This window comes from Lissotriton vulgaris, chromosome 7 (assembly GCF_964263255.1).
Source record: "Lissotriton vulgaris chromosome 7, aLisVul1.2, whole genome shotgun sequence".
NCBI lineage: Eukaryota > Metazoa > Chordata > Amphibia > Caudata > Salamandridae > Lissotriton > Lissotriton vulgaris.
The window spans coordinates 382,047,390-382,072,150 of NC_141695.1; the positions used below are offsets into that span (position 1 = coordinate 382,047,390).

The following is a 24,761-nucleotide window of genomic DNA, read 5'->3' on the forward strand; positions in this document are numbered from 1 at the left end:
ACGAACTTGCAACATTTTTCAGACCTTTGAAATAGCAATTCTAGATGGAGAACCATATAGAGGGGAGTTAAATAGTTGCCCCTCACCGGAGATAATGAATTAATATATCTTCCTGTCTCCCTGATTCCAGTCATCAGGCATTTTAATCTCCTCTCCCTCTTTTTGATCTAATTACGTTGGATAAGGTATACTTTTAGCCTTCCCATTTGACAGTTTTATATAATGTGAGCACTTTTTGGGTGACAGCACTGTTCAATGTTTATGTCATCCTCTCCAGGTTCCAGCAAAGCGGGACCTGGCACACACTAATTAAAGACTAGGGCATGAACACCCAGTAGTGTAGATAGCTTTTACTAGGTCCTGAAGAAATGCGTAGTATTATTTTCAACATACCAGCATGAAACATGTCGGCCACCATTTTATAGAGTAGGTTTTTGCTTTCCCGGACCCTTAAGCCTGAAAAGCAACCACTCTCCTTGTTTTTAGTGAGGTGGGTTACCACTTTATTAAAAGTTTGTTGTAGACTACTTAACCTCTTTTAAAATCACTAGCACACATCTACACCATTCCCTAGGGCCCTCACACCCACAGCACCATATGGCAGGAACAAAAGACCCCCGCCAAAGAGCCCCTTTATGGGTGCCCGTCGGGTATTGCACCGCCGACCCGACGAGGGGTGAGCCCAAATGATGAAGCATGACACCTAGCTTGCTGGGTGTGTGAGGACTCTAGTTCCGAAAAGGAGGATCCCCCTCCTGTGTGCCTTAACTCACTTTTGTTTCCAACTGTCTTAAAAAGTTTTTTTTCAGGGGAACTGCATACTCTTTTTGTTTAACCATGTAGAGGGACATAGGTTTTTTGTAAGGGGCTCCTACATAGATGAGAGAAGCAATAGTCTCTAATGTGCTTCAGATAGGAGAATGCAAATAAAACAAAATTGGCAGGAGAAGATGTGCTAAGTTAGTATTTTTCTAAATATAATTCTTTTTAACCGCATCGCTGCTGCGGTGATTTTTGCGCTGTGCTGCAAATTGCCAATTTGCTGGTGTCATGACCAGCTCAGCTCGTCATCAGCACACGACACCCGTGGGTGATGAAGAGCTGAGCTCGTCATCAGCATCGAAAGGGTTAACTTTACCTCCAGGTAAAGATTTTTAACTAAACATGTCTTGCAGAAGAACTGTCCTTTTAACAGTAGGTTGCGCATTTCTTTATTTCTCATCTGCCTTTGTACGATTCATCATGACTTTGTAATGTTCCCACTCTTCTGCCACCATTATAAAATAATTAATCCAAAGGGGGGAAGCTAGGGCTATTATTTAAGCAGGTCCAGCATACATGCCCGTTGATATATCTTATCCCTACAATAATGGTATGCAGTTCCTAATGTCTAAAGCAGGTAGTGGTGTGTGATCAAGGGCTCCACATGGTGGTGTAGAGCAAGAAGTCAGAAGAAGAGTCTCCTCCTTTCGGAAAAAGACCCTCACACACCCAGCCAGCTAGGTGTCTTGCTTCATCATCAGCTCTGCTCCTTATCAGGTCGGCGGTTATGGCGCGTTCTGTAGTGCATAAAGAAAGCGAGGGAGTGCTAGGGCATCCGTCTTTAGGCGTTGAAGGGGCGTCGCTAGATTATGCTTGAAAAAGATTTGAGCATCTGCGGTTACAAAGGCACCCAAATATCGGATGCCAAGAGTGGCCACTGGTATCTCGTATCCCCTCAGGCTGGATGGGGGTTCGCCCCACAACACGTACATCTAGGATTTGGACCAATTTATCTGATATCCCGAGTGTGCCTGAAAGATATGAAAGACATGGAGTACTCTCCTCAGCGAACGCTGGAGATGTTAAATAGAGGAGGATATAGTCCGCATACAGGGAAATGCGATCCTCGTGCTCTTGTGTTCATTTGAAGTCGCGTATCCCCGGATCTCCCCTGATCCAAACAGCGAGCGGCTCCAATACCAGGGAAACAAGCATTTGCAATGCAATAGGTCTCGCATTAGGAAAGTGTGAGCTATTGGTATTGTAAATGACAATTGTTTTTAATATGTGTTGGCTTTGAAAATATAAAAATTAATAGCATTGTTATTCACAAAGCCAATAGCTTACACTTTCCTAATGCGAGTCCTATTGGCTATGGCAATGCTTATTGGTAGCACGCAAGGACAGTGCTGTTGTGGTGCTGAGTGATGATGTGGTTGGGCTGAGTGATGTGCTGGTGTCCCCGAGTGATGTGCTGGTGTCCCCGAGTGATGTGCTGGTGTCTCCGAGTGATGTGCTGGTGTCTCCGAGTGATGTGCTGGTGTCTCCGAGTGATGTGCTGGTGTCCCCGAGTGATGTGGTGGTGCCCCTGAGTGATGTGGTGGTGCCCCTGAGTGATGTGGTGGTGCCCCTGAGTGATGTGGTGGTGCCCCAGAAGCAGAGAACGACCCGGGACCAGGGTTCAATTCCCGACGCGGCAGGGTCGTGGACCAGGGCCAGCGGACTCGATAATTCTCGCCTCGGTGCCTACTCTAACCAGGGATCACACTCGGCAACTCTGGGCATTAGCTTGCCTCATCTCCACAACGGCCCCCCACATTCGCCGGGGATGCCTGGTTTTACCTTGGAGATACCCAGTAGGGACCATCTCACAGGGATAGCCAGGATGGGTTCCCCAGCGGTCTACAGCGCCACGATGCCTCAGGGCAGCAGTGCGCTTTACAAGACACATTACATTACATTCCCGAGTGATATGGTGGTGTCCCAGAGTGATGTGGTGGTGTCCCAGAGTGATGTGGTGGTGTCCCAGAGTGATGTGGTGGTGTCCCCGAGTGATGTGGTGGTTGCCTTTGAGTGGTGTAACAACCTCATAGCCCACGAGACCCGAAACTGAACTGTAGCCTCAGAGAAGGTGATGAAAGACGGGTGCTGGGAGGAAAGCATGGCCCCCCTCATACCTCGGCGGTGAGGCTAGTGTCCACCTGCACGCAGGCAGGTAACAGCCCGAGGTGTTGAGAGAGGGATAAGGTGTGACTGTCTCACCTGTGCCTCAGCGGAAACATCTCTGCCAGCTGTGCCCAGCTGTCGGCAGAGTCCAGCTGCCCCCGCACAGGCCACACTTGTAATGGCAAGAGTTACCAGTTTCAGGAGTGTTAATGCGGGCCCCAGGGAGGGGGCCAGGGAAGGCAGGCCTCTGTGGCCCCTGGGGAGGCGGGGGTGGCAATGAGAGAGCCAGAGGAGAGACGTCCAGGAAAGACCTTAAAAAGAGACCGCCAGGAGCACAGGTGGAGCAACCGAGGGGCAGGGAGAGAACAGAGGAACAGAGGAGGGGGTGTGCGGAGAGAGAAAGGGGAGAGCGGATAACTCGGGAGAAAGAGGATATACAGAGGTAAGGGACAGGGAGAAGAAGAGGACGGAAAATGGAGGAGAGAAAGAGCAGTGAGACGGAAAAAAAGTGAGGCAGGGAAGAGGAGGGGAAAAGGGGAATCAAGAGAGAAAGAAGAGATGGAGAGTCAGAGTGAAGGGGAGAGAAAGAGGTGAAGTAAGGGGGAGAGGGTGAGACGAATGGAAGACAGACTGCAGCAAAAAAGACGGCAAAGAAGAGAGAGGTGCAGCTATGGAGGCCGTGGCATCCCGGGAGGTATACAAGTTGAGTATTTAATAAAAAGCGAGTGAGGGAAGGGGCGAGTGAAGCAAGGAAGAGAAGAACACGAGAAGTGGGGAATAAAGGGACAGCAGAAAGAGAGGCAGAGGAAAGAGGAAAACCAGAAAGCAAGGGGGGGATATTTAGGGAAGACAGAAAGAGAGCGATTGGAGGGACAGTAGTCTCAGAGGGTAGAGAGACAACAAAGAACAAGTAAATAAAGGCTCACGAGAGAGAGGCCAGCAAGTTCGGGAGCGCGTTCCTTTGTAGTCTGATGAGGGGGTCGGGACGGGGGAGCGGCTTCCTTTGAAGTCTGGTGCCGAGGCTAAGACAAATGGTGGTGTGCAAGCGGCTTCCTTTCAAGTCTGATGGGGGGCAGGGAGGAACAAATGGTGAGCCGGCGCACATGCTCTGGCCATAATCCGCATTCCAAAGCCCTCTTGTTAGGCTTTCCTGAAGCCCCTACATAATTCTCGCCGAAGCACTGCGCAAGCGCATTGGCTCAGCAAGACCTAAAAAGGAGTGGGGACAGCGGCCAGCCCTGTCTCATGCCCAGATGAAGGGGAAAAGTGCCAGATCGATGGTTGTTGACCGCAACGTATGCAGTGGGTTGTGCATATAATAGTTTGATACAGCCAATCAGCCGGAGGCCAAATCCCACGCGACTCAACACTGCGAAGAGGAAGTATCAAACGCCATGGTGGCATCAAGGGCTAATAATATTGCTTCCTCTTCTATGGTGTAAATTCTCCCCAGGGCCTCATGTACTCGCCGTAGGTTTCGGGCTGTATTCCTTACCAGCATAAAGCCGGGAGAATGATTTTCTTAACGTTTCCCCTTATAAGGCTGGGTAAACAAGTGGTTTCTTCCACTCTGCTACATAGGCCTCGAAACATGGCCTGTTTTTCTCTAGCTTCCTTATTTTGCCTGATTCAATGTTGTGCTCTTCCTGACTAACCACTGGCTGATCACATGCCCTCATTCAGTGTCCCCTATAAAACATGTGTCCCCTATAAAACATGCGCTGATCACATGCTCAGCAAACCTGGGCTGATAATAGTCTTTCCTCTGGTCCTTATCTGTTATTAGCAAGTTGATTATCAGGTTCCTTTGGAAACCCTGTACTCTAACAGGGGTTTCCCCAGGGTGTCCCTAGTATCTTCAGTGGATCACCTACCTGAAGCTTTTCCTAGCACCTGAACTCACCACATGCTTTCACTACCTTCTTCTTTCTACCATCCTAATAATCATCCTGGGGCAATCATTTGCTTCATAAGCCTTTCACCAGAGTAGGCCTTGGTTGATCATGTGCTTTCATGTAGTATGATCAGTAACCCCAATTTCTTTTTTTCTTTTCCGTTTTTTCCTTTCTCTCTGGTCCAATTTATTTCTTTTCTCTCATTTACCTAAATATTATTTAGCCTTTCACGTGCTTTTCTCTAGTCTCATGTAGTAAGGCTAGCCTTCCTTCCTTCTGGACTTCTCTACATTATTGTTTTCTGTTCGTAGTATCGGACAAGCTTTAGAAGTACCTTCTCTTTCCGTTTCTCCTCCTCATACTCCTTGTTACCCTGTTTTGACTTTTTGCCTTCTGCGAGATCTTCAAAGAAGTTGACGTGGCCAGGGCATCTCTCTGGCTCAGCCAAAGCCACAACATTGCTGGTACTAGTATGTTCAGGTAGCTGATGGCGAGCCTTTTTGCGTAGGTAATTTGTTCGTGCCTGGTGAGAATAAAGCAAGCAAATTATACTTTAACAAACATAAAATTCAACTGTTGCATGTTACGTATTAGCCTAGGGTGAGTATTCTTACATGTTCAGGCCTGTGTCAGAGTAATTTATTACATTAAACAAACTGCCACTTCCCCAGTACAAAAAATACATTTTCATGTCAGTTCACACATTGCTCCAGTATGTAATGGGCACATAACATATCAGTTTCTACATTCTGTAAGTATGTAAAGCCTCACTAATGCTTCCATATTGTTTGCCTACGTAAAGGCACCACTGTCGTGACAGTTTCACAATTTCCTACCAAAAGAACCACTGCGATTGGTCAACGCGGCCATACTATTCTTTCTTTAACAAAGACAGCCTGGCTTTTTTTATTATCTCAAGATTAGTTATTGTGAAGGAACATATAGTGGCCTCTGAAAAAACTGCTTAACAAGCTCTATGTTCTGCAAAGGAATGGGGTAAGAATTTTGCGTGTCCTTCTTAAGAATACCAAACTCTTAAACAGTGCCAGCAGGTTAATGTGTAGACATGTGGAGTGTAATACAAGGCCCAGCATACACTCAGCAAGCAGGACCTCAACTTAAAGGGCTTAGGGATGGAGGAGATTTTCCTCGCAGAGTATGTACAAAGAAAACAAGATAAACCATCTACAAGTGACAAAAAAAGATTGGAGCATATGGACTATACTACTATGAGGGACCTAGAATAGTGACCTAACTATATAAGGACATTGGTCATAATGGACATATTCAAACTGTTAGACCTGACATTTATGCCCCCCCCCCCAGACGTTTTGCCTTCACTCCTCCAGTTTTGCTGAATTTGTTTTGTTGGCCAAAGTATTCTGTGCACTTTACCACGGCTAATCAGTGTTAAGTGTTTGGGCCCACTCCTATAAAAGGGTAAATGGACTTACACCCAATTAGCACATAATATTTACTTAGAAGTGCCTAGTAAAGTGGTACAAAATGTACCCAGGGCCTATAAAGGTAATGCTACTAGTGGGCCTGCAGTACTTATTATGCCACCCACGAAAGTAACCTTTTTAAACAAGGCTCTGGTCTAAAACTGCACACAGGCTGCAATTTGATTTGATGATCAGATTTGTAGAGCGCACGAATGCCCGTGGGCGTCTTGGCGCCAAGGCAAATTACTGTTTCGACCTGGCAAAATAAGTCACAATTCTGAAAATGTCACTTTTATAAAGTTGGCACTTCGTTGTCATACCCATTTGGTGCCTGCAGGCTGTATCCTTGGTCACATGGCTAGGTGTAGTGGGCTTTTGTATAATCCTCCGAGACAGTATCACAAAGGGGAACTGGATGTTGGCAGGATGGACAGAACAGCCGCCTACCACGTTTGCACTTCAAATGATCTGTCTCTGCACACACCCAAATACATGCGACACCAAACATCCTGGGACCAGGGCAGGGAGGGAGGAGATTACAGAATCAGATGAGAGGATAAAGTCTTCTCCCACTTCAAAGGTAGCATCAGGTATAAATATTGGACCCTCAGCCCAACTCTTTTGTACACTACTGTAACTGTGGATACCGAACAAGGACTACACACCTGCCAGAGGACTGCCCTGCTGTTTGAGAATGAAGAATCCATGGAGGAGTGTGGCTCAATGGTTAGAGCAGCAGACCCTGATGCAGAGTTCTGGCCCGGGACCAGGGTTCAATTCCCGCCTCGGCGGTTCTTGGGCTCAATTTCCTCGGACCTGACAATTCTCGCCTCGTGCCTATTCTAATCATGGGCCCCACACTGCAACTCTGGGCAATAGCTTGCTTAAACTCCACACCGGCCCCAACAGCGCTAGGATTCCTGGCTTCACCCTGGGGGTGCCCAGGAGTGGACACTTCACAGGGAAAGCCAGGAAGGGTTCCACAGCGGTATGAGTAATAGCGCCAGGAAACCGCTTGGTGGCAGTGCACTCTACAAATACCTTGACATTTACAATGTACTGTAGTAAGTTCCCTTTTGGACCCACTTTGATTCTCCATTAGTTTAAAGTTTTACACTACCCTTGCAAAGTCGCACATAACACATTTATTTTGTGCCACATTATTTTAGAAATACTCTGCATATGTTACTGTTATTCAGTTCTTCTCTGCATTCAGTCTGAACATTTCCTACATGGTCAAACAACATGGTGTAGTGTTTTATAGTGCCCACTCAGCAACATCTCCCTATGTTTTAGACAATACGGCAGCACAGCCGCTGTTTTCCAACACAGTAGTCCTTGCTTGGAAAACAGTAAGGAGAATTCCAGAGGAGGAACCAGGTCTTCCAACAGGTGCACCAGCCTTGCGTAAACGGAGTTTACACTTATGATGGGGACCATCTAACAACAAATGCCAGGTATGGGGTCCTATGCTAATCCCAGAGATCACTGCTATAGCCCTATGCTTGCACAGCGAGGGTAGGCCTGGGCAGATATATCATTTACGATAGAGCTGTTCATTGTACACAGTTTGCTAGTCATGTTTATTACTCTGCTTAGTTGTAAACGTTTTATAACCGCAGCACAACTGCTTCATATCAGACTACGAAAGTTTCAATAAATATTGTACTTTCTTTGTGTCTTGCTTTGTTTATTATGTACAGGTTAAGAGTGAGAAAAGAAATGGTGATGATCAGTTTCCACAGTTCCCTGGGGGACTACAGCATCAACAGCGTGCAATGACCACCAATGGGAAGCTCCTGCAACGACCATCTGCGATGCCCAACAAGATCTTTGGGCAACAGCAACGATGGTCAGCTATGCCCGGCTTGAACTTAGCGCTGCAGCGACCACCACCATCTGCAACACTCTCCCTGCTCCTCATGGCCTCTTCCACCATGAATTGGACTCCACTAGACTTTGAGAAGATAACTAAGGAACTAACCTGGTCCTTGTATTCGGGCTGTGCTCCATCACAGTCGGCCTGAACTTGTGACTTCACCTGGCCTCGTATGAGCAGATAACTGAGTGGGTCTTGTGCTTCTAGGTGCTAGACTTGCATTAAATCTTTGAAATTGCATATTTTTGGTTCTACTCATTGGATTTTTGCTGTTTTAGTGTCAAATAATATATTTTACTCTATGTTTCTAAATTAGTGTGTGATTTTTCTTGTATTGTGTTATCACTTTATTACTGTTTAAGTGCTGTATAAATACTTCACACAGTGCATCTAAGTTAAGCCGGACTGTTTTTGTGCAAAGCTACCAGAGGGTTAATTTAGTGGTTCACCCGGACATGAGCTGTGGCTGTTGCTTCAAAAGGGCTCACACCCTCTTCAAACAACAACCCACATTCTCACACAAATGACTTAAGCAAAATACAAAAGTCTTGATAAAGCTTATGGGCATTAGAGCCAGAGAAAAACAATTGTTGGTTGACTTCCGATCTCAGAATAATTATTCTGCTAAATATACAGTAAGAGTGCAGAAAAACAGTGGAGAGTAATCTGAACAAACAAAGATATTTAAGAAAGCAGTAGGTGAAGAATTAATCTGAAGCAGCAGAGAATTATAAACTAAGTATTATCTTTTGATGTCATTAAGAAATACCAATCTTGTGGCTGAATTGCAAAATGTGAAACTGAAAAAGCTGGGGTCGATCCCTACTTCTCTAGTTGACCTAATTGTGTGATCCTAGACAAATACTTTATTTCACTGTGTCTCCTTTTTGTTATCACAGAGCAACTTCAAATATGTGAATGCCGGGTGTGCACTGTACAAAAACCTCTCCTGTTTGATTTACAGGCCTATATTGTTGTTCGATCTGTAATAAGAATTTAAGCAACATATAAAGTACACACAAACTCTGACTCACCTAGAAGTTAACTAACAGCATTGTCACCAGGGAAGTGGCAGGAAGTTTCTGAGTTCACGTTTCGAAACTCACTTTATTAAATACTTCTCAAATAATCAAATGTACCAGGGTGAAACGTTTCCGTGTGCTAAAGAAATGCGCTTTCTTGAATTGAAGACACCATATCATATTCTAAAAAAAATAATTTTGCACGATTGGCATGCCAAAACGTTTTACGCCAACACTTGGGTCGGCTCTCGACCTTAATTTATTGCCTCGCCCAGCTCTGCCCCTATGTCTTCAACATGTGCTCTATGCCGTTTGAACGTAAAGTCTGTCCAGCCACGGTTGAACCGAGGTGGCATCTCCGTCAGCTGATTGCCCCTCTTCAGTCTAAGGGGGCACAGGTCTTTTTGCTTTTTCCATCTAAAACTTAAAATTACCTATCAAGGCCAGACTAGATTTTTTGAGTCTGAGATTCAGGCAAAAAGCATTCTTGGTTTCTGTTATATCCTTATGATGATGCAATGTTCCATGGCCTCTGTGCTCACTGGATTCCAGAGTGTGGAATCCAGGGGGCAGTACACAGATGAGCAGTCACTGGATGTGTTGGTCTTGGATCTCCCTGGGGTTGTTACTATAAATAAACAACTTAATTTATCTTCAACTCTGCTCTACCTGAAGTCATTTCAGTGGCGACGAGGATGGGATGTTTTGAAGAATTTCAACTAAACCAATGAAGACTTCATGAAGAAAATCAATTGATGAACTGAAGATTTTCTTTCATCTTATGAATACAACAACCCCAGATTATATTTGAGCATATCTGTGGATTTCCAAGGCATCTGATGTATGTATTCAATTTTTTTTACCTACACCGTGTTAATGTTTCACTTTTTAAACTTATCTTTTTGCGTTTAAAATCCGAACTAATGGATAAACTCTTTGTGGTAAAATCTTGCCACTTTATTTAACCATTTGCGCTATTCTAATACTTTTGCATAAACGTTTACCAAAGTATAGCGCAATTTCGACATTTTTTTAACTAAACGCAATTCCAACGTTAAAGATCTCCTTGCACTGCCAACGTCTCTTACTTGAAAAACGCTGTATATTTTCGATTGGATTCCTTCGCGTGCACTCGATCCTTCATTGTCTTCGTGTCTTCTCATGCGTCTGCATCAACAAAGCTTCCACGTCAGGATACGTCAACCACGCTCCTAAGTCACGGCGCATTATCACGTTACTACGCATACGTGGCGGCCATTTTGAATTACCATGGCAACTTGATGCCATTGATCGTCACGCCACAACTCAGCTGCAACTTGTTGTTTACACGCGTTTTTACACGCTACATGCAATTTTCTTCGTCACAGTTTAGAAACGCTGCCAAACTTGTTCATTTTTATAGCGTTTTCTTTTAACCTCAAGCATCTCTACAAACTGGAACTATTTAACAACAATCTACTACTGCTACAGTCTACAGCTGACAACGGTGACTACATTATTTATTTTAATTCAACTGACAACGGTGACTACATTATTTATTTTAATTCATTATTTTATGCTAAAAGTGACAACAGTGACTACTTTTATTATTTTAATTATTTGTTTTTCTCCATTTTTCTTACTGTTATTGTGGTTTGTTATTACATTTGTGAATAGTATGGATGTTTCATCTTCTGTGATTGCTCCCCCAAAATTTTTACAATCCCCTGGTCCTCCACCCATGAATTGGGAAGATTGGTCTGAATCCTTTGAGACTTATTTGGAGGCGATAGGTGGTGATGTATTTTTGCCATCCAGGAAACTAGCTTTATTAAAACATAACTTGGGAGTTGAGGGCAGGAAAGTCTTAAAAACTTTACCTACCATCATTCGTGTCGTTTCAACTGTTGTTGACAATGATGAAGGTAGTGAAACCAGTGAAACAAGCGCAAATGATACATCCATAGATGTATATTCTGATGCATTAAAAGCATTAGAAGAGAATTATGGAAAGAAAACCAGTATTGTAGTTGAAAGGCACAAATTTTTCTCCAGAGCACAGCTACCTGGCGAAAATGTGCAACAATATGTGGCATGTTTAAGAACTTTGGCCATTACATGTAAATTTAAAGATTTACACGAGGAAATAATTAGAGATCAATTTATAAATAGAGTTAAAAACATAAAAATTCAAGAACGTTTACTTGAACTCAAGAATCCATCCTTACAGAAAACACTTGACACTGCTAGAAAAATGGAGAATACTTCCCATTATGTTAAGGAGTTAGGTTCTAAAGATGAGTCAAGTAATGTTAATGCTTTAACTTCTAATTACAAAAAGTCAGATTCTAAAAGTGATAATAAGGAATTCAAACCCAATTTCAGAAATAAATCAGTTTTCACAAAAAGAGTATGTTTCAGATGTGGTAGTCAAAAACACACTGCTGACTTCAATAAATGTCCTGCTAGTAAAGTTACCTGCATTAAATGTAAAAAAATTGGCCACTTTGCCAAGTGGTGTAGGACTGGTGATAATAGCAATTGGAAACGTTCAGTTAATCTTGTTGAATCTAATGTTGAAAGTGATGATGAAGAAATTGACAGCAATGACAATGATATTGAGGTGATGATGCTGCAAGATGACTTTGTCAATGATATATCTGATGATTATTGCCCACCTAAATGTGAGGTGTTAATAAATGAAGTTTACATGATGTTATGGGCAGATTCATGTTCACCGTATACCATTATCGATAAAGATATGTGGGAAAATGGGAACAAATACTCCTTAATAACTCCTGATGCACAACCTAAAGGGTATTGTGGCATTAAATTACCAGTTGTGGGTTATTTTGATGCTAAAGTGACTTTCAAAGGAAGGTCTTGTTCAACAAAAGTATATGTTGTTGAGCGAGGACGTGCACTATTAAGTTGGAAAGATCTTAAAAAGATGGGGTTACTACTTAACCCAAATCATCCTGATCAAGTAGTTTTGGCTTATGATTATCTTGACCAAGTTTTACTAACCAATGAGGATTCATCTTCAAGATGGGAATCTATCTTTCCTAAACTGTTTAGCAAAAATTTAGGATGTCTGATCAAATTCGAACATAAAATCATATTAAAAGCTGACAACACTCCATCTGTCCACAAAGTAAGGAATGTACCTTTCGCTCTACGGAATCCTTTAAAGGAAGAATTAAATAGGTTATGTGATGCTAAGGTAATAGAACCTATTGAAGCTTCAGAATGGCTTAGTCCCATCGTTTTGGCTCGCAAACCCAACGGAAAAATTAGGATGTGTGTAGACCTGAGGGATCTAAATAAAAATATTTGGGTGGATAGATATCCCCTACCTCATATAAATGAAATGATCTCTAGTATCAAAAATGCCATGTATTTTTCTTCAATTGATTTGTCAAATGCATATCACCAAATCAAGTTACACGCTGATTCTAGACATCTGACATCTTTTATTACACCGGAGGGTGCTTTTCAATATCTCAGGATGCCATTCGGATTGGCATCTGCGTCCTCAGTTTTTCAGAGGGTCATGTGTAGCATTTTGAAGGATGAACTGAATGTTAGAATTTTTCAAGATGATGTTCTTATTTGGGGGAAGGATTTAACTTGTCATGACCATGCAGTTCACAATGTGTTGCAAAAGTTACAAGATGCTGGTTTAACTGTGTGTGGCGAAAAATGCAAGTTTGGAGTGAAAGAAATTGATTATCTTGGTCATACCATCTCCAATGAGGGTGTTAAACCTAAAATGAAATAATTAGATGCTATTGAGAAAGCACCTCACCCCATTAATAAGGATCAATTACGATCATTTTTGGGACTTGCAGAGTACTATTCTAAATTTGTCCCAAACTTCGCTGATAAAGTACATAGTTTAAGACTACTAATGAAGAAAGGTACCTCTTTTGTATGGTCAACTTTGTGTCAACAAGCTTTTGAGAACATCAAGAATGATATCACAAAAGCTGTAGCTCTTAAACCGTATGATCCTAAACACCTTTCTATTATTGTGGTGGATTCCAGCGCTTATGGCTTAGGTGCTGTTCTTATGCAAAAGCATGATGGAATTGAACGAATCATAGCCTTTGCGTCTCGCACACTTAAGGGTGCTGAACCTTCATATTCAGTAATTGAAAAGGAAGCGTTAGCATGTTGGTGGGGTGTAGACCATTTCAAGACTTTTATTTGGGGAACTTCATTTGAATTAAGAACTGATCATCGTCCTCTTATTGACATCTTTACCACTAAAGGTGCTTCAAGGGCTACACCTAGAATAGCAAAGTGGTTGTATAGATTACAAGGATATAATTTTCAAATTAACTACGTTCCAGGTCATAAAAATATAAGTGCAGATTGTTTATCTCGCCTTCCTTTGCCTTGTGTCAAAAGTGATACAACAGAGGACAATGATGAGTGGTTAATTGCCAGCATTGAAGAGTCTTGCAACAATGCATTCAGCAAGCAGGAATGGGCTCAAGCTGTGTCTGATGACACTTTGTTACAACAAGTTATCAACAATCTACACGTTGGTGTAGATCTGTCTTCCCTAGACAAGTCCATCTTGGCAGACTATAAGATGGTCTGGCCGGAATTATCATTTTATGATGGAATTCTTAGGAGAGGTGACAGATTAGTTGTACCTGCAGTTTTGCGTGACAGATTATTGAATTTGTTACATGAAGGACACAGTGGAATGACTAGCATGAAAAGAAGGGCTAGAAATGATTTTTGGTGGGTTGGAATGGACAAGGACATAGACAGGTGTGTCAGAAATTGTCTGGCATGTATGTCTAGTGACAAGTCTCATAGGTCCCAAGAAACTACCATCGCTGCTACTCCTTTTCCTGACAAACCTTGGGACAAAGTAGCTATCGACATTTGTGGTCCATTTCATGTTAAAGGTATTGAAAACAAGTTTGCAATTGTCTTGATGGACTTTCATTCAAAGTGGCCAGAGGTGGCTTTTGTCAAGGATATTAAGGCCTCCAATATTATTGAATTCTGTGAAGGAATCTTTCGTAGAGAGGGCTATCCAAGTATCATCCTATCTGATAATGGTCCTCAATTTATAGCAGAGGAATTCTCAGTTTATCTTAACAAAGTTGGCATTAAACACATGACAACGTCTGTATATAATCCAAGAGAAAATGGTTTAGTAGAAAGATTCAACCGAGTGTTGAAAGAATGCATTCAATTGGCCAGCAATAATGATGATGATTGCAAAGATGCTGTCAAAGAAATGTTGTGGTGTTACAGGAACACTCCCCACACAGCTACTGGAGTATCTCCATTTTCTTTATTAAAAGGGCGTGCGGCTGGATCTAAAGTCAAGCCCGCTTGGATGTCCAGAAACCGTCCAAGTGTAGTTGACAGCAAGATTTTAACAAGTAAGGTTCAACGATACCAAAACAAATATGTTAATTGTCACAATTCAAAAATCAACTGTAGTGGTAGAACATTTAAGGTTGGTGATTGGGTACGTTCACAATTAATGGGGAATCGGAAACCTGGTTCTTCTAAGTGGTCTAAACCCAAGCAAATTGTCTCAGTTACAGGTAACGTTGTGAAACTAGATGATGGTAAACAATGGAATATAAGGAGCATTACAAGATGTAATGATCTTGAATGTAAACACATTTTTGGTCAGGCTGCAAGTTCTCAAAAAACATCTGTTGAGAAGAGAAATGATGTTCCTGTTTCTGCTTCCACTTCTTTATCCACTGTGCCCAAATGTAATCCTGTTTCCACTTCTGTTCCCACCTCAGTGTCTTTATCTACTAGGCCTAAAGGTAAACCTGTGTGGATGAAGGATTATGTTTGTTCATGATTTTGATAACATTCTGACACATGATTTTGGGTTACAGTATGTTTCTTGTTTTTTCTTTTAAGTTTTATTTCTTTGTTTTTATAGAAAGGGAGATATGTTATATCCTTATGATGATGCAATGTTCCATGGCCTCTGTGCTCACTGGATTCCAGAGTGTGGAATCCAGGGGGCAGTACACAGATGAGCAGTCACTGGATGTGTTGGTCTTGGATCTCCCTGGGGTTGTTACTATAAATAAACAACTTAATTTATCTTCAACTCTGCTCTACCTGAAGTCATTTCAGTTTCATTGTAAATTGACTCAACTGTATGTATTTGCTCGAGTACAATGACATATTTTTCTCCTTTTCTCTGTGGCGGTTAGTTGGGGTGATGATCTCTTAAGGGATGTATATTTGCTTTAGTTTGATTGCATTGTCCATTATGCTTTCTTTTTACATCTCGGGAGGGCACTTCCCTTATTTGGCTTGTTTGTTTTTGCAAAAATTGGCAGTGACTCTCGGGGGGGGGGGGGGGGGGGTTCCTGCTCATACCAGCTCTTCCATCACTGGGACCTTGGTCCCGCTGCCTAGACTCGGGGGTGGTGGGGAGTATTTGGGGGAGGGGTGTTGGGGCGCATTGTAAAAAACAGCTTGAAAACAATTTCTCTCTATCATGGCTTTCATGGTTTTATGTCAAGAACTATCATAATTGTGATTATTTAAAATAAAAGTTTCAATGGCGTCAGGTAGAATACGTATAGCCTCATGGAACGTTTGTGGCCTGAACAATGGGAAGAAGCGGGCTCTATTTTCACGTGTCATCCAGGCTCTCCATCTAGAGGTATTGTGCCTGCAGGAAACTCATGTGCCTTGGATTAACCGAGAGTACCTAAAAATCCCTGGGTTTGATTTAATAGTCTGTTCCCGTCAGACCTCAATGATAAGGGGGTGGCTATACTATTAAAACGAGGGCTAGGCTCTTGTTTGAGAACCAGTCAAGATGCAGGAGGGAGATGGGTAATTGCTGAGCTCCTAATTAATGGTACACCTTTGACGATCTGTACTGTATATAGCTCTAATTTGGATGACCCTGCAGTTTTAGACTATCTGAATGTCGAATTGGCTTTATGGCCTCATCCTATTTTTTTTGTGGCGACTTTCACATCAATTTATCAGCAAATTTTGATTTATTAGGAGGGGAGAAATATGCAGGCCAGAAACCTAGAGTCTTTAGGGCTTTGAATCAAGAACATTATATGACCAACCTCTGGTTTTATCATTGTAAGAACCTAGATGGCTATACGTATTTTTCTGACCCCCATAAAAAATGGTTCGCTTGGATTATTTTTTTGTTTCAGACCAAGTTGCAGACACTACCTCTAGCTCAATTTCTCCTAGAATCATCTCAGACCACAATCTGCTGACTATTGACGGCACTCTGAACAACACTATAAGAATCCATAGACCCTGGACTTTGAGAGAAAATTGCTATTAGAACATGCATGTTTAGACCATGGGTATCCGAATTTTTGAATATTAACAGAGGCTCAGCTTCTAGTAATATCGTTTGGGATTCATTGAAGGCTGCAATTCGTGGAGAGACTAAAAGCTTTTCATTCTCTTGTCAGAAGCTAATTCAGGAACAAACTAAAGCGTGTATCAAGGAATTATGCTGTGCAGAGCTCCAGCTTGTCAGCGTGAATAAGAATGGTGGCAAAATAGCTCATGTCCAATCACAAGTCGCGTGTACCAAAGCCTCCTTGCTTGAGTTCCTTGCCGCTAAATATTTACAGTTTCGCTCGTCAATGTTCGAATTTGGCGAAAAATCCGGCAGGGTCTTTGCTAAGCGACTCCAGCAACGCAGTTTGGCTAATCGCATCATTAAGATCCAGGACTCCCAGGGCATTATTCATGATACTCCCAATGGGGTCTTGACGTTTTTTTCTGAATTTTATCAAGCTTTATATACAGAGGAAGTTAGCGAGCTTAATATAGACCATGAATTTGGAGTCTTTGTTGAAGAGATCAATACTGCAAAAATCTCGGATCATCAGAATGCTGCTCTTGCTGCTCCCATAGAATGGGACGAAGTTGAATTAGCATTAAATTCATTGGCTAAGGGCCAGGCGGCCGGTCCGGATTTGATCCCATTGGAATTTTATTCCTTATTTTGGTTAGAGATTCGGGAGGACCTTTTAACAACTCTTAGGGATGCTCAGCTTGGTATCATTTCAGACTCTTGGCGCTACACAACAATCATTTTGTTTAAAAAAAAAAAGATAAGCCAGAGCTGGATCCTGCTTCATTTCGTCCGATATAACTGATTAACACCGACAGTAAAAATTTTTAATAAATGATGGCTACAAGACTGGCATTGGTGATCTCCCTATTGGTATCGATTCGCCAAAATGGCTTCATTCCTGGAAGGGATACGGCAGACTATGTCAGGCGTGTTATAGCACTTTTGGACTGGGCTCAAGTAAAAAAATTCCCCCTCTGTACGATCCTGTTGGATGCCGAAAAGGCGTTCGACAGGGTTGCCTGGAGGTTTTTGTGGAAGGGCTTGAATTGGAAGGGGTTCGGTCCTAAATTTATACAGGCTCTACAGTCACTTTAGATTGCCCCCCAGGCAACCTTATCTATATCAGGGATGCTTTCAAGACCGTTTGACATCAGCAGAGGCACCAAACAGGGCTGCCCCTGCTCACCCCTGCTACTCGCTCTCTATATACATCAGTTTATAAATAAAATAGAGCTCTCATCAAATATATCTCCGGTTAAGATCAATGCGCTCGAATTTAAAGTTCTGGCGTATGCCGACGATATTATTGTTTTATCTAGTGATGTGGCAACTTCATTTTCAGCCATTAGGAACCTGGCGGAACTGTATGGTCAATTTTCAGGCTATAAACTTAATGTCCAGAAAACCCAGGTTGTTTAATCTACTGCTATGGGTCCCTCCGATGCGCCAGTCGTACAAAGCGCAACCTACTTAGGTATTAAAATCACAGCGGCAGTAGAAAACCTAGCAGAAATGAAAATTTTGCCTATTATTGGCACGGCTAACTCTCCCTTGCGCAGGCTGGATAATTTACATCTTTCTTTATTTGGTAGGAGGAATGTATTAAAGATGTTGATTCTACCAAAATTCTTATATGTCTTTAGGACCATTCCGCTGGAATGTGCCCAGTCTAGTCTTGCACGTGCAGAAAGATGTTGTAATAGGTTTTTGTGGGGCTATCGGCAACCCCGAAGGGCAGCAAAATGGATGCAATTACCTTTGGACAGGGGCGGTTGGTCAGTGCCTAACTTGGTGCTCTATAACTGGTCAGCCTTACTTTAACATCTCGCCCTGCCTGTTTTTGGGGAGAAAGCTATACTTCCACTAGCTTGTAGGCCCTCTATCTTTGAGATTGGTCTGGGTAAGGATGCCGGTAGGGGGGATTCTGCTGTTGGTTCTTGAGCCTAGCTATTATAAAAAACTAAGTTTAAGGTTACTTTAGCTATGTATTCGGTTTGGAGAAAGGTGCGCCGGAAATGGGCAATCCCTAGCATCACCTATTATACACCTTTGGCCGCAGCTAGATTGCTACCCTCCATTTTTCAAGATCAAATCACAATCAGGTGGAGACTGCAAGGTATTTTGGTTTTGGGTGATTTATTTTATGAGGGTAATATGGCTTCTTTTGTATTTTTAAAAGATAAGTTTGCCTTAGGAACACATGATTTTTTCAAATGTCTACAGATACGCAGCTTCCTTGATAGGCGTCTTCATAACACTCCTACGACGCTTGCTAAAAACACACTTATGGAGCTGATCATGAGGAAGGCACGTATTGGGTCCCTCTATCAAAATCTAATATCAGGTCTCCCAGATGATCTTCTGTTTCAGAACACTAAATTGGATACTAAGTTTGGCAAGGTCGCTATAGATATTTCTGCTGCATTGGAACTATCCAACTCAGTGCTAATCTCCGGGAGCCTTCGCTCCCAAAGTTATATGGCCCTTTTCGATCTTTACTATACTCCGGCCAAAATATCCAAATGGGGAGGTAGTGGTGGTCACGGTTGCCCAAGATGTGGTTTAATAGCAGCCAATGATATACATATGTTTTTTTCTTGTCCTAAACTGGATGCATTTCTTCAGGAATGTTCAATCATTTATCATTGTTTGTCTTAATATTCCGGTGGTCCTATCTCCCGAATTAGTAATAAATGGCTGCGAAACCGACTGTGTGTCGGACAGATCAACTTATGCTTCTGCCTTATTATGCATTGTTATGTCATTAATTCGGTTGTGTATAACATCTGAATGGATCAGTCCGGTTCCCCCCACCTTTATAAACTGGAGAGCAAGAATTCTAGCTCTCCACAATTTGGAATCAGCTGTGTTTTTAAGAGGGGGTAAGAGGAGGAGGGAGAAAGGCTTAAAAATGTGGGCTCCTTTTACACAATGGCGGAATAATTGAATGTAGGAGCTATCTGGGCCATAGAGTCTGTATGTTTTGGTACCAGTCCTTATGGGACAGGTGCGACTCTTCTGACATATGTTTTTGTTTCCCCTGGTTTTGCCTCGCTTTTCCTCCCTTATTTTCTTTGTTTTTGGCGCCTTTTCTTATCTATGTAGAACAATGTATATCAACCCGTACTTGCATTGATTGCCATGATTAAGTTTATTGACATTGTACTTTTGTTTAAGATGTCAAGCTGAACAATAAAAAAAATTTTTTTTAAATGAACGTTAAGTCTGCCCAGCAGCCTGTGCTTTTTTCATCTCAGGTTTCATCTCTCAGACTAGGCAAAAGTTGCAGTCATTACAATGGTGTTAGCTATGGCATAGGTCTGCTTATGGAATTGCCTCTGGCAGAGTCTGTGTGTCTGCTGCAGAGATTTAGTGTGGGATGGGTGTGCGCGCATACTGGTCTGTCAGGGAGGAGGCCTTTCAAGCAGAGAACATATGTGTGTGTTTTAATTTGACTTTGCAGGAGATTGTGTGTTTGCGCATGAGAGAAGTAGGCAGGTTTGTCTTTGCAGGTTATGTGTGTCTGTATGAGGCATATCTGCTGCATGTGTGTGTATGGGTGTATGAGCTATCTCTTTGCAGGGTGAATATCGTAGCTACTTTTTGTGGCGTTACTGGGCCTCTCTTCTCTGTACAGTGATCTTTTATATCATCAGCTCAAAAGCAGATCCTCTTGAAGTTATTCTGCTCTGCTTGTTACTTCAACAAGAAGGCAAGAACAAGATGAGCATGGACAAAGCAAGAGGCAAGAAAAGAGAAATAAGAGCTATAATAACAGAAAAACGTAAAGAGTGGAGTATGGAAAATAATAGCTACAGAGATGTGGAATTCCTATAGCTTGTTGTACAGGACATATTGTTTGGGATGCAACATTTGAATCTGAGGCTGGCGAGGAACAGGAACAATTGACTGTGGTACCGGCAACCGAGAGGCACAATGGTTGATTCAGCTTCGGGGGACCGGAGGCGGCATGAGGCATGTGAGCAACATCTAACATTGCAATCAGAAAGTGTCTATGATAGACTGAGAATGCCTACATGAAAATATCTGAATGTTTACCAGAAGGCGAGAAATCATCAAAGACATGCCATCATGGCCACCAGGGAGAGAGGTATCATACCTTAACCCAATCAGTCCTTCGCCGCTGCCCATGACTTTGTGTGCCTCCAATAAGATCCTGCAAATGAGCATTCAAAATCTGTGTGATGCCAAATGCCTAGACGATCAGCACTTAAGAAAGCTTGATGCCAAAATGCATTTGCTGAAATAAACCCACCTGAAACTTGTCCCGAGAGTGCTTTGCATCTTTCTTGGAGCTTGAATGTATGAGCCCCTCGCAGCTTTCGGAAATCCTTCCTTATAGCTGTTCTATGATATAGCCATACCATATACTCTTAAGTGCATTATAATTCTCGCAGTTAATGCTAACTTTGGTTTGGCTTTATCAAAACATGTTGTGTTTGGTGTCAAACACTTTGGAATACTACCCCCCACCATTTCTGGTAGCCGGGGTAGCATTCCACCCTTCTAGAGGGAGAAGACATGTACACACTGGTATACCCGGTAATAGTTTTAAAGAGCCTCAGCATCACAAAATGGATGCTGCTGCCACAGACACGAGTCTGGCCTCCTGCTGCTGGACAAAAGTCTGGCAGGGGTGGTCTGGACAATAGGTTTCCTGTCCAGGGAGGTGCCAGCACCTCTCCAGACAGGCTTTAGTGTATTGGGGCAGGGTGGGTTGCATTCAGTGAATGCTTTTCAGACACTGCTTGGGGCACACAAGGTGCTCCATGCATTTCCCAGTTCAAACCGATTGCTGGGGCACTCGGTCCCAGCTCTGGCGCGAAACTGGACAAAGTGGAAGGGGTGTAACCACCCCCTGCCAAGGTCCTCCCATAGGTGGGACCCTAGAGAGAGGCCAACTCCTAAATTTAGTAGAAGTATAGGAAACCAGTCCCTAGGACTTTAGATTACCCTGGGCGAAACTCTGAAGACGAAATCTTGGACCTTCGACTTTCCATATCGACTGAAAGACAGATGAAATCTCCCTTGGGGTCAAGGAGTGACCTGCCTGTTCAAACAGGCACCGAAGAGCATCTTGCCGGTCTGCACTTTTTAGGCTCCCGAAGAATCTGCGACACAGGACACAGACTTCCAGATATCTCAGAGGCTGACACGAGTGCCCAGCAGAGCTGAGACCTGTAGCTATCACGAGAGACGTGGGACCGGAACTCCTGGACATCCTGCAATTTTGCAACTGCACCTAATTCCTGAAGTTCTGCATTGGGCTATTTGTTAGCTGTGCCCTGAGCACCTTTTGCACTGAAGCTGAGAGGCCTATACTCCATGAGTGTTATTATTATTATTATTATTATTGCATTTATTGAGCGCACAGCTACCCGGAGGTTTCCCGGCGCTTGCCTTGGGAACCCGTCCTGGCTTTTCCCTGTGAAATAGCCCCTACAGGGCATCCCCAAGGTGAAAGCCAGGCATCCCGCCGCAGGGGGGCCGTTGTGGAGATTAAGCAAGCTTAATGCCCAGAGTTGCAGAGTGAGAACCCATGATTAGAGCAGGCACCGAAGCGAGAATTATCGAGTCCGTGGACATTTGAGCTCAAGACCCTGCCGCGTCGGGAATTGAACCCTGGTCCCGGGTCTGACCTCAGCTTCCGGGTCTGCCTGCTCTACACCGTGTTCTGTGAGTCCCCTTTTTTCACTGCAGCTCGAGGCGCCTTCGTGATCTCTAGTCCGTTGGCTAGCACTCCGACACCCCAAAGCAAGTTGCAGAAGCACGCCCCGATTCTGGTGGAAATCACATTACTCGCCAGGGAATGCTGAGGCGCGGCGCTGCTGGTGCTGCTCGCCGCCATCGAGTGGGTCACTGGACAGGGAGGAGCTGCACGTCCGCCACCCACCGGGCTGTTCAGGGCTGCGGGGGCGCCAGACACTGGACCTGAGCCTCAGAGAAACAGGAGGGCAACGGCGGCTGTGGTCTGAGAGAGGAGGAGAGTACCAAACACGACAATACACGTGGGCGCCATTTTGCTCAAGGCGACATTTTGATGGTCCTTGCTCCATGCGGCCATCACCCCTGGACTGTGTAGATCGCTCCCCCCTCTGCTGACACTACGGAAGGGCTGAGAGAAGGGGTCCCCCGCGCTGATGGAACTGGGGTGAGCCTGGGACAAAGTGGCTGTCCATTCTCCCAAGTCTAAGCGGGAAGGTGCGACCCGGAGCTGATCTTGGTGACGGACTGCCCTTGAGCATCTAGTCAGTGGCAACTGAAGGAGGAGGTCGGACCCGGCTGTTGTTCCCCGCGCTCTGCGCATAACGTTGACTACCTGGACAGAAGGTCCTCCCTGCAGTCACTGGCAGACACACAGTCAGACGCACTGATGCCCACGGCGCAGCAGCTAGCAATGGGCAGGCTTCGGGACAAGACGCAGACGAAACGGCAGGAAGCGAGCGGCCATGGAACACACAGCTACCCTGGCAGCCAAAATGGACACGGTTCTGGCGGCAGTGGAACGCATTAGAACTACCCTAGCGAAAAACCAAGACCTCTCTGGAAGCAGGAATAGATAAAGTCACATCTGACTTCACGCTGCTCCATGCGGACCACCGTAAACTGTCGGAGTCAGTCAACACGCAGCGCCAAACAGTCCAGGAACTGCAGCCTGTGGTGCACATCCATGCCTCAGCTCTACAAGACCTGATTGACAGAGTCCACGCACTGGAGGACCGAGCAGAGGATGAGGAAGGGCGTTCGACGCAACAATGTCCATGTGGTCGGCCTGCCGGAGGGGGACGAAGGGAAGGACCCTGAGCACTACATGGAGACCTGGCTGCGGACGCTCCTGCCGACTGGAACACTATCCCCGCACTTTGTGGTGAAGAGGGCGCACAGAGAGCCAGCACAAGCCCAGAGACCCGGTGCCTGGCCTCGCCCGTTCCTTTTCAGACTCCTCAACTTTCGGGACCGGTGCTCCGCGAGACCCGGAAGATGAGCGACCTCAAAGTGGGCAACAGCCACGTGATGTTCTTCCCAGACTACACAGCAACAGTCCAGAAGAGACGTGGCTCCTACCTGGCAGTGAAGAAACAACTGCAGGAACTGGAACTACCGTACTCGCTGTTGTTCCCCTCCCGACTGGGGGTGGCTGCCGAAGGGGGCACTCGCTTTTTCGAGGATCCATCGGAAGTCTAGGACTGGCTGGAAGAGACAGGACAGTGGTCAGAGGCACGGCCAGTGGGCCCGGAGGAGGGCGGTTAGCACAAACAACGTTCCAGAAGACGGCTGAGGAAGAGGGGGACCCGGCGGGCCGCGGGCCCGGGACAAGCTGCGCCCAATTCTGAGAAAATACGACAAGAACGACAGGTAGCACTCGAGGCGGTTGCGACATTGGGGGTGGAGAACGCTGGCGGCAGCCCAGGCTCTAGACTGCAGAGAGAAACTGATGCAAGCGGATCGTCCTCACCTTCCACCGTGATGTCGGGCGACAGTACTCTGCCTGTGGTGACACCCCAGACAGCTGACTTTATGGTGTGACGGGTATTAGCCCTGAAATAGACTGATGTATCCCCTTTTCGCAGCACACTGTTAGCTGTATCCTTTATGTGCCTGCTGCGGCGCGCTGTTAAGTATTGTAGCTGGCTCTAGCGCCGTGCGCGTACCAAGTATTAGGCACTGATGATGCGGCGCAGATGCGCCACCGCGCTCTATGTTAAAGGTGGTTGGGGGCCTGACGCGCGGGGGGGGCTTTCACGAGCGGCCCGCGCCAGCTTGGGGTGCTACACTGCTCAGTTGTTCTTCAACATCTCACAGAAGCCCTTAAGGGCCCTTGGTCAGGGAGCGCCCTGATGTAACAGCTGGCTGCGCGCTCCACCGCATTCATTTGAGTTGCGGACACGTTACACTAAGAGGTAGATCCACCACCTAGTTTGGAGGCTTGCCTTGCTGGGAACTCGCCCATAAAGTTCAATCGTTGGTTTTGGTTCACATGTTTCAGAAGCGGCACGTAGAAACCCCCGCCCGAGAGCCCGTTCCCTGGCCCAGCACGACACCCCCCCTGAACCCCAGGGTGACTACACTATGAATCAGACTATGGCGTGCACCAACATCATGACCTGGAACATCCGCGGCATGCACACCCCGTCACGCCAATACTCTGTCTTTGCCTACATGCATTGACACAAGGTAGGGATAGCGCTCATGCAGGAGACCCATATGTCCCCAGTGGAATTGGATCGTCTCCGTAGA

At 44.7% G+C, this 24,761-nt stretch overlaps 1 protein-coding gene across 1 annotated transcript in view; it reads right to left on the minus strand.

The window, feature by feature from the left end:
• The window catches only part of LENG1 (leukocyte receptor cluster member 1), an 85,882-nt gene that overhangs the window by 52,684 nt on the left and 8,437 nt on the right, over positions 1-24,761 (minus strand). The window contains exon 2 of the mRNA XM_086930327.1: positions 5,158-5,346. Within this exon, the coding sequence (XP_086786453.1) occupies positions 5,158-5,346 (189 nt within the window). The remainder of the gene's footprint in view (positions 1-5,157; positions 5,347-24,761) is intronic.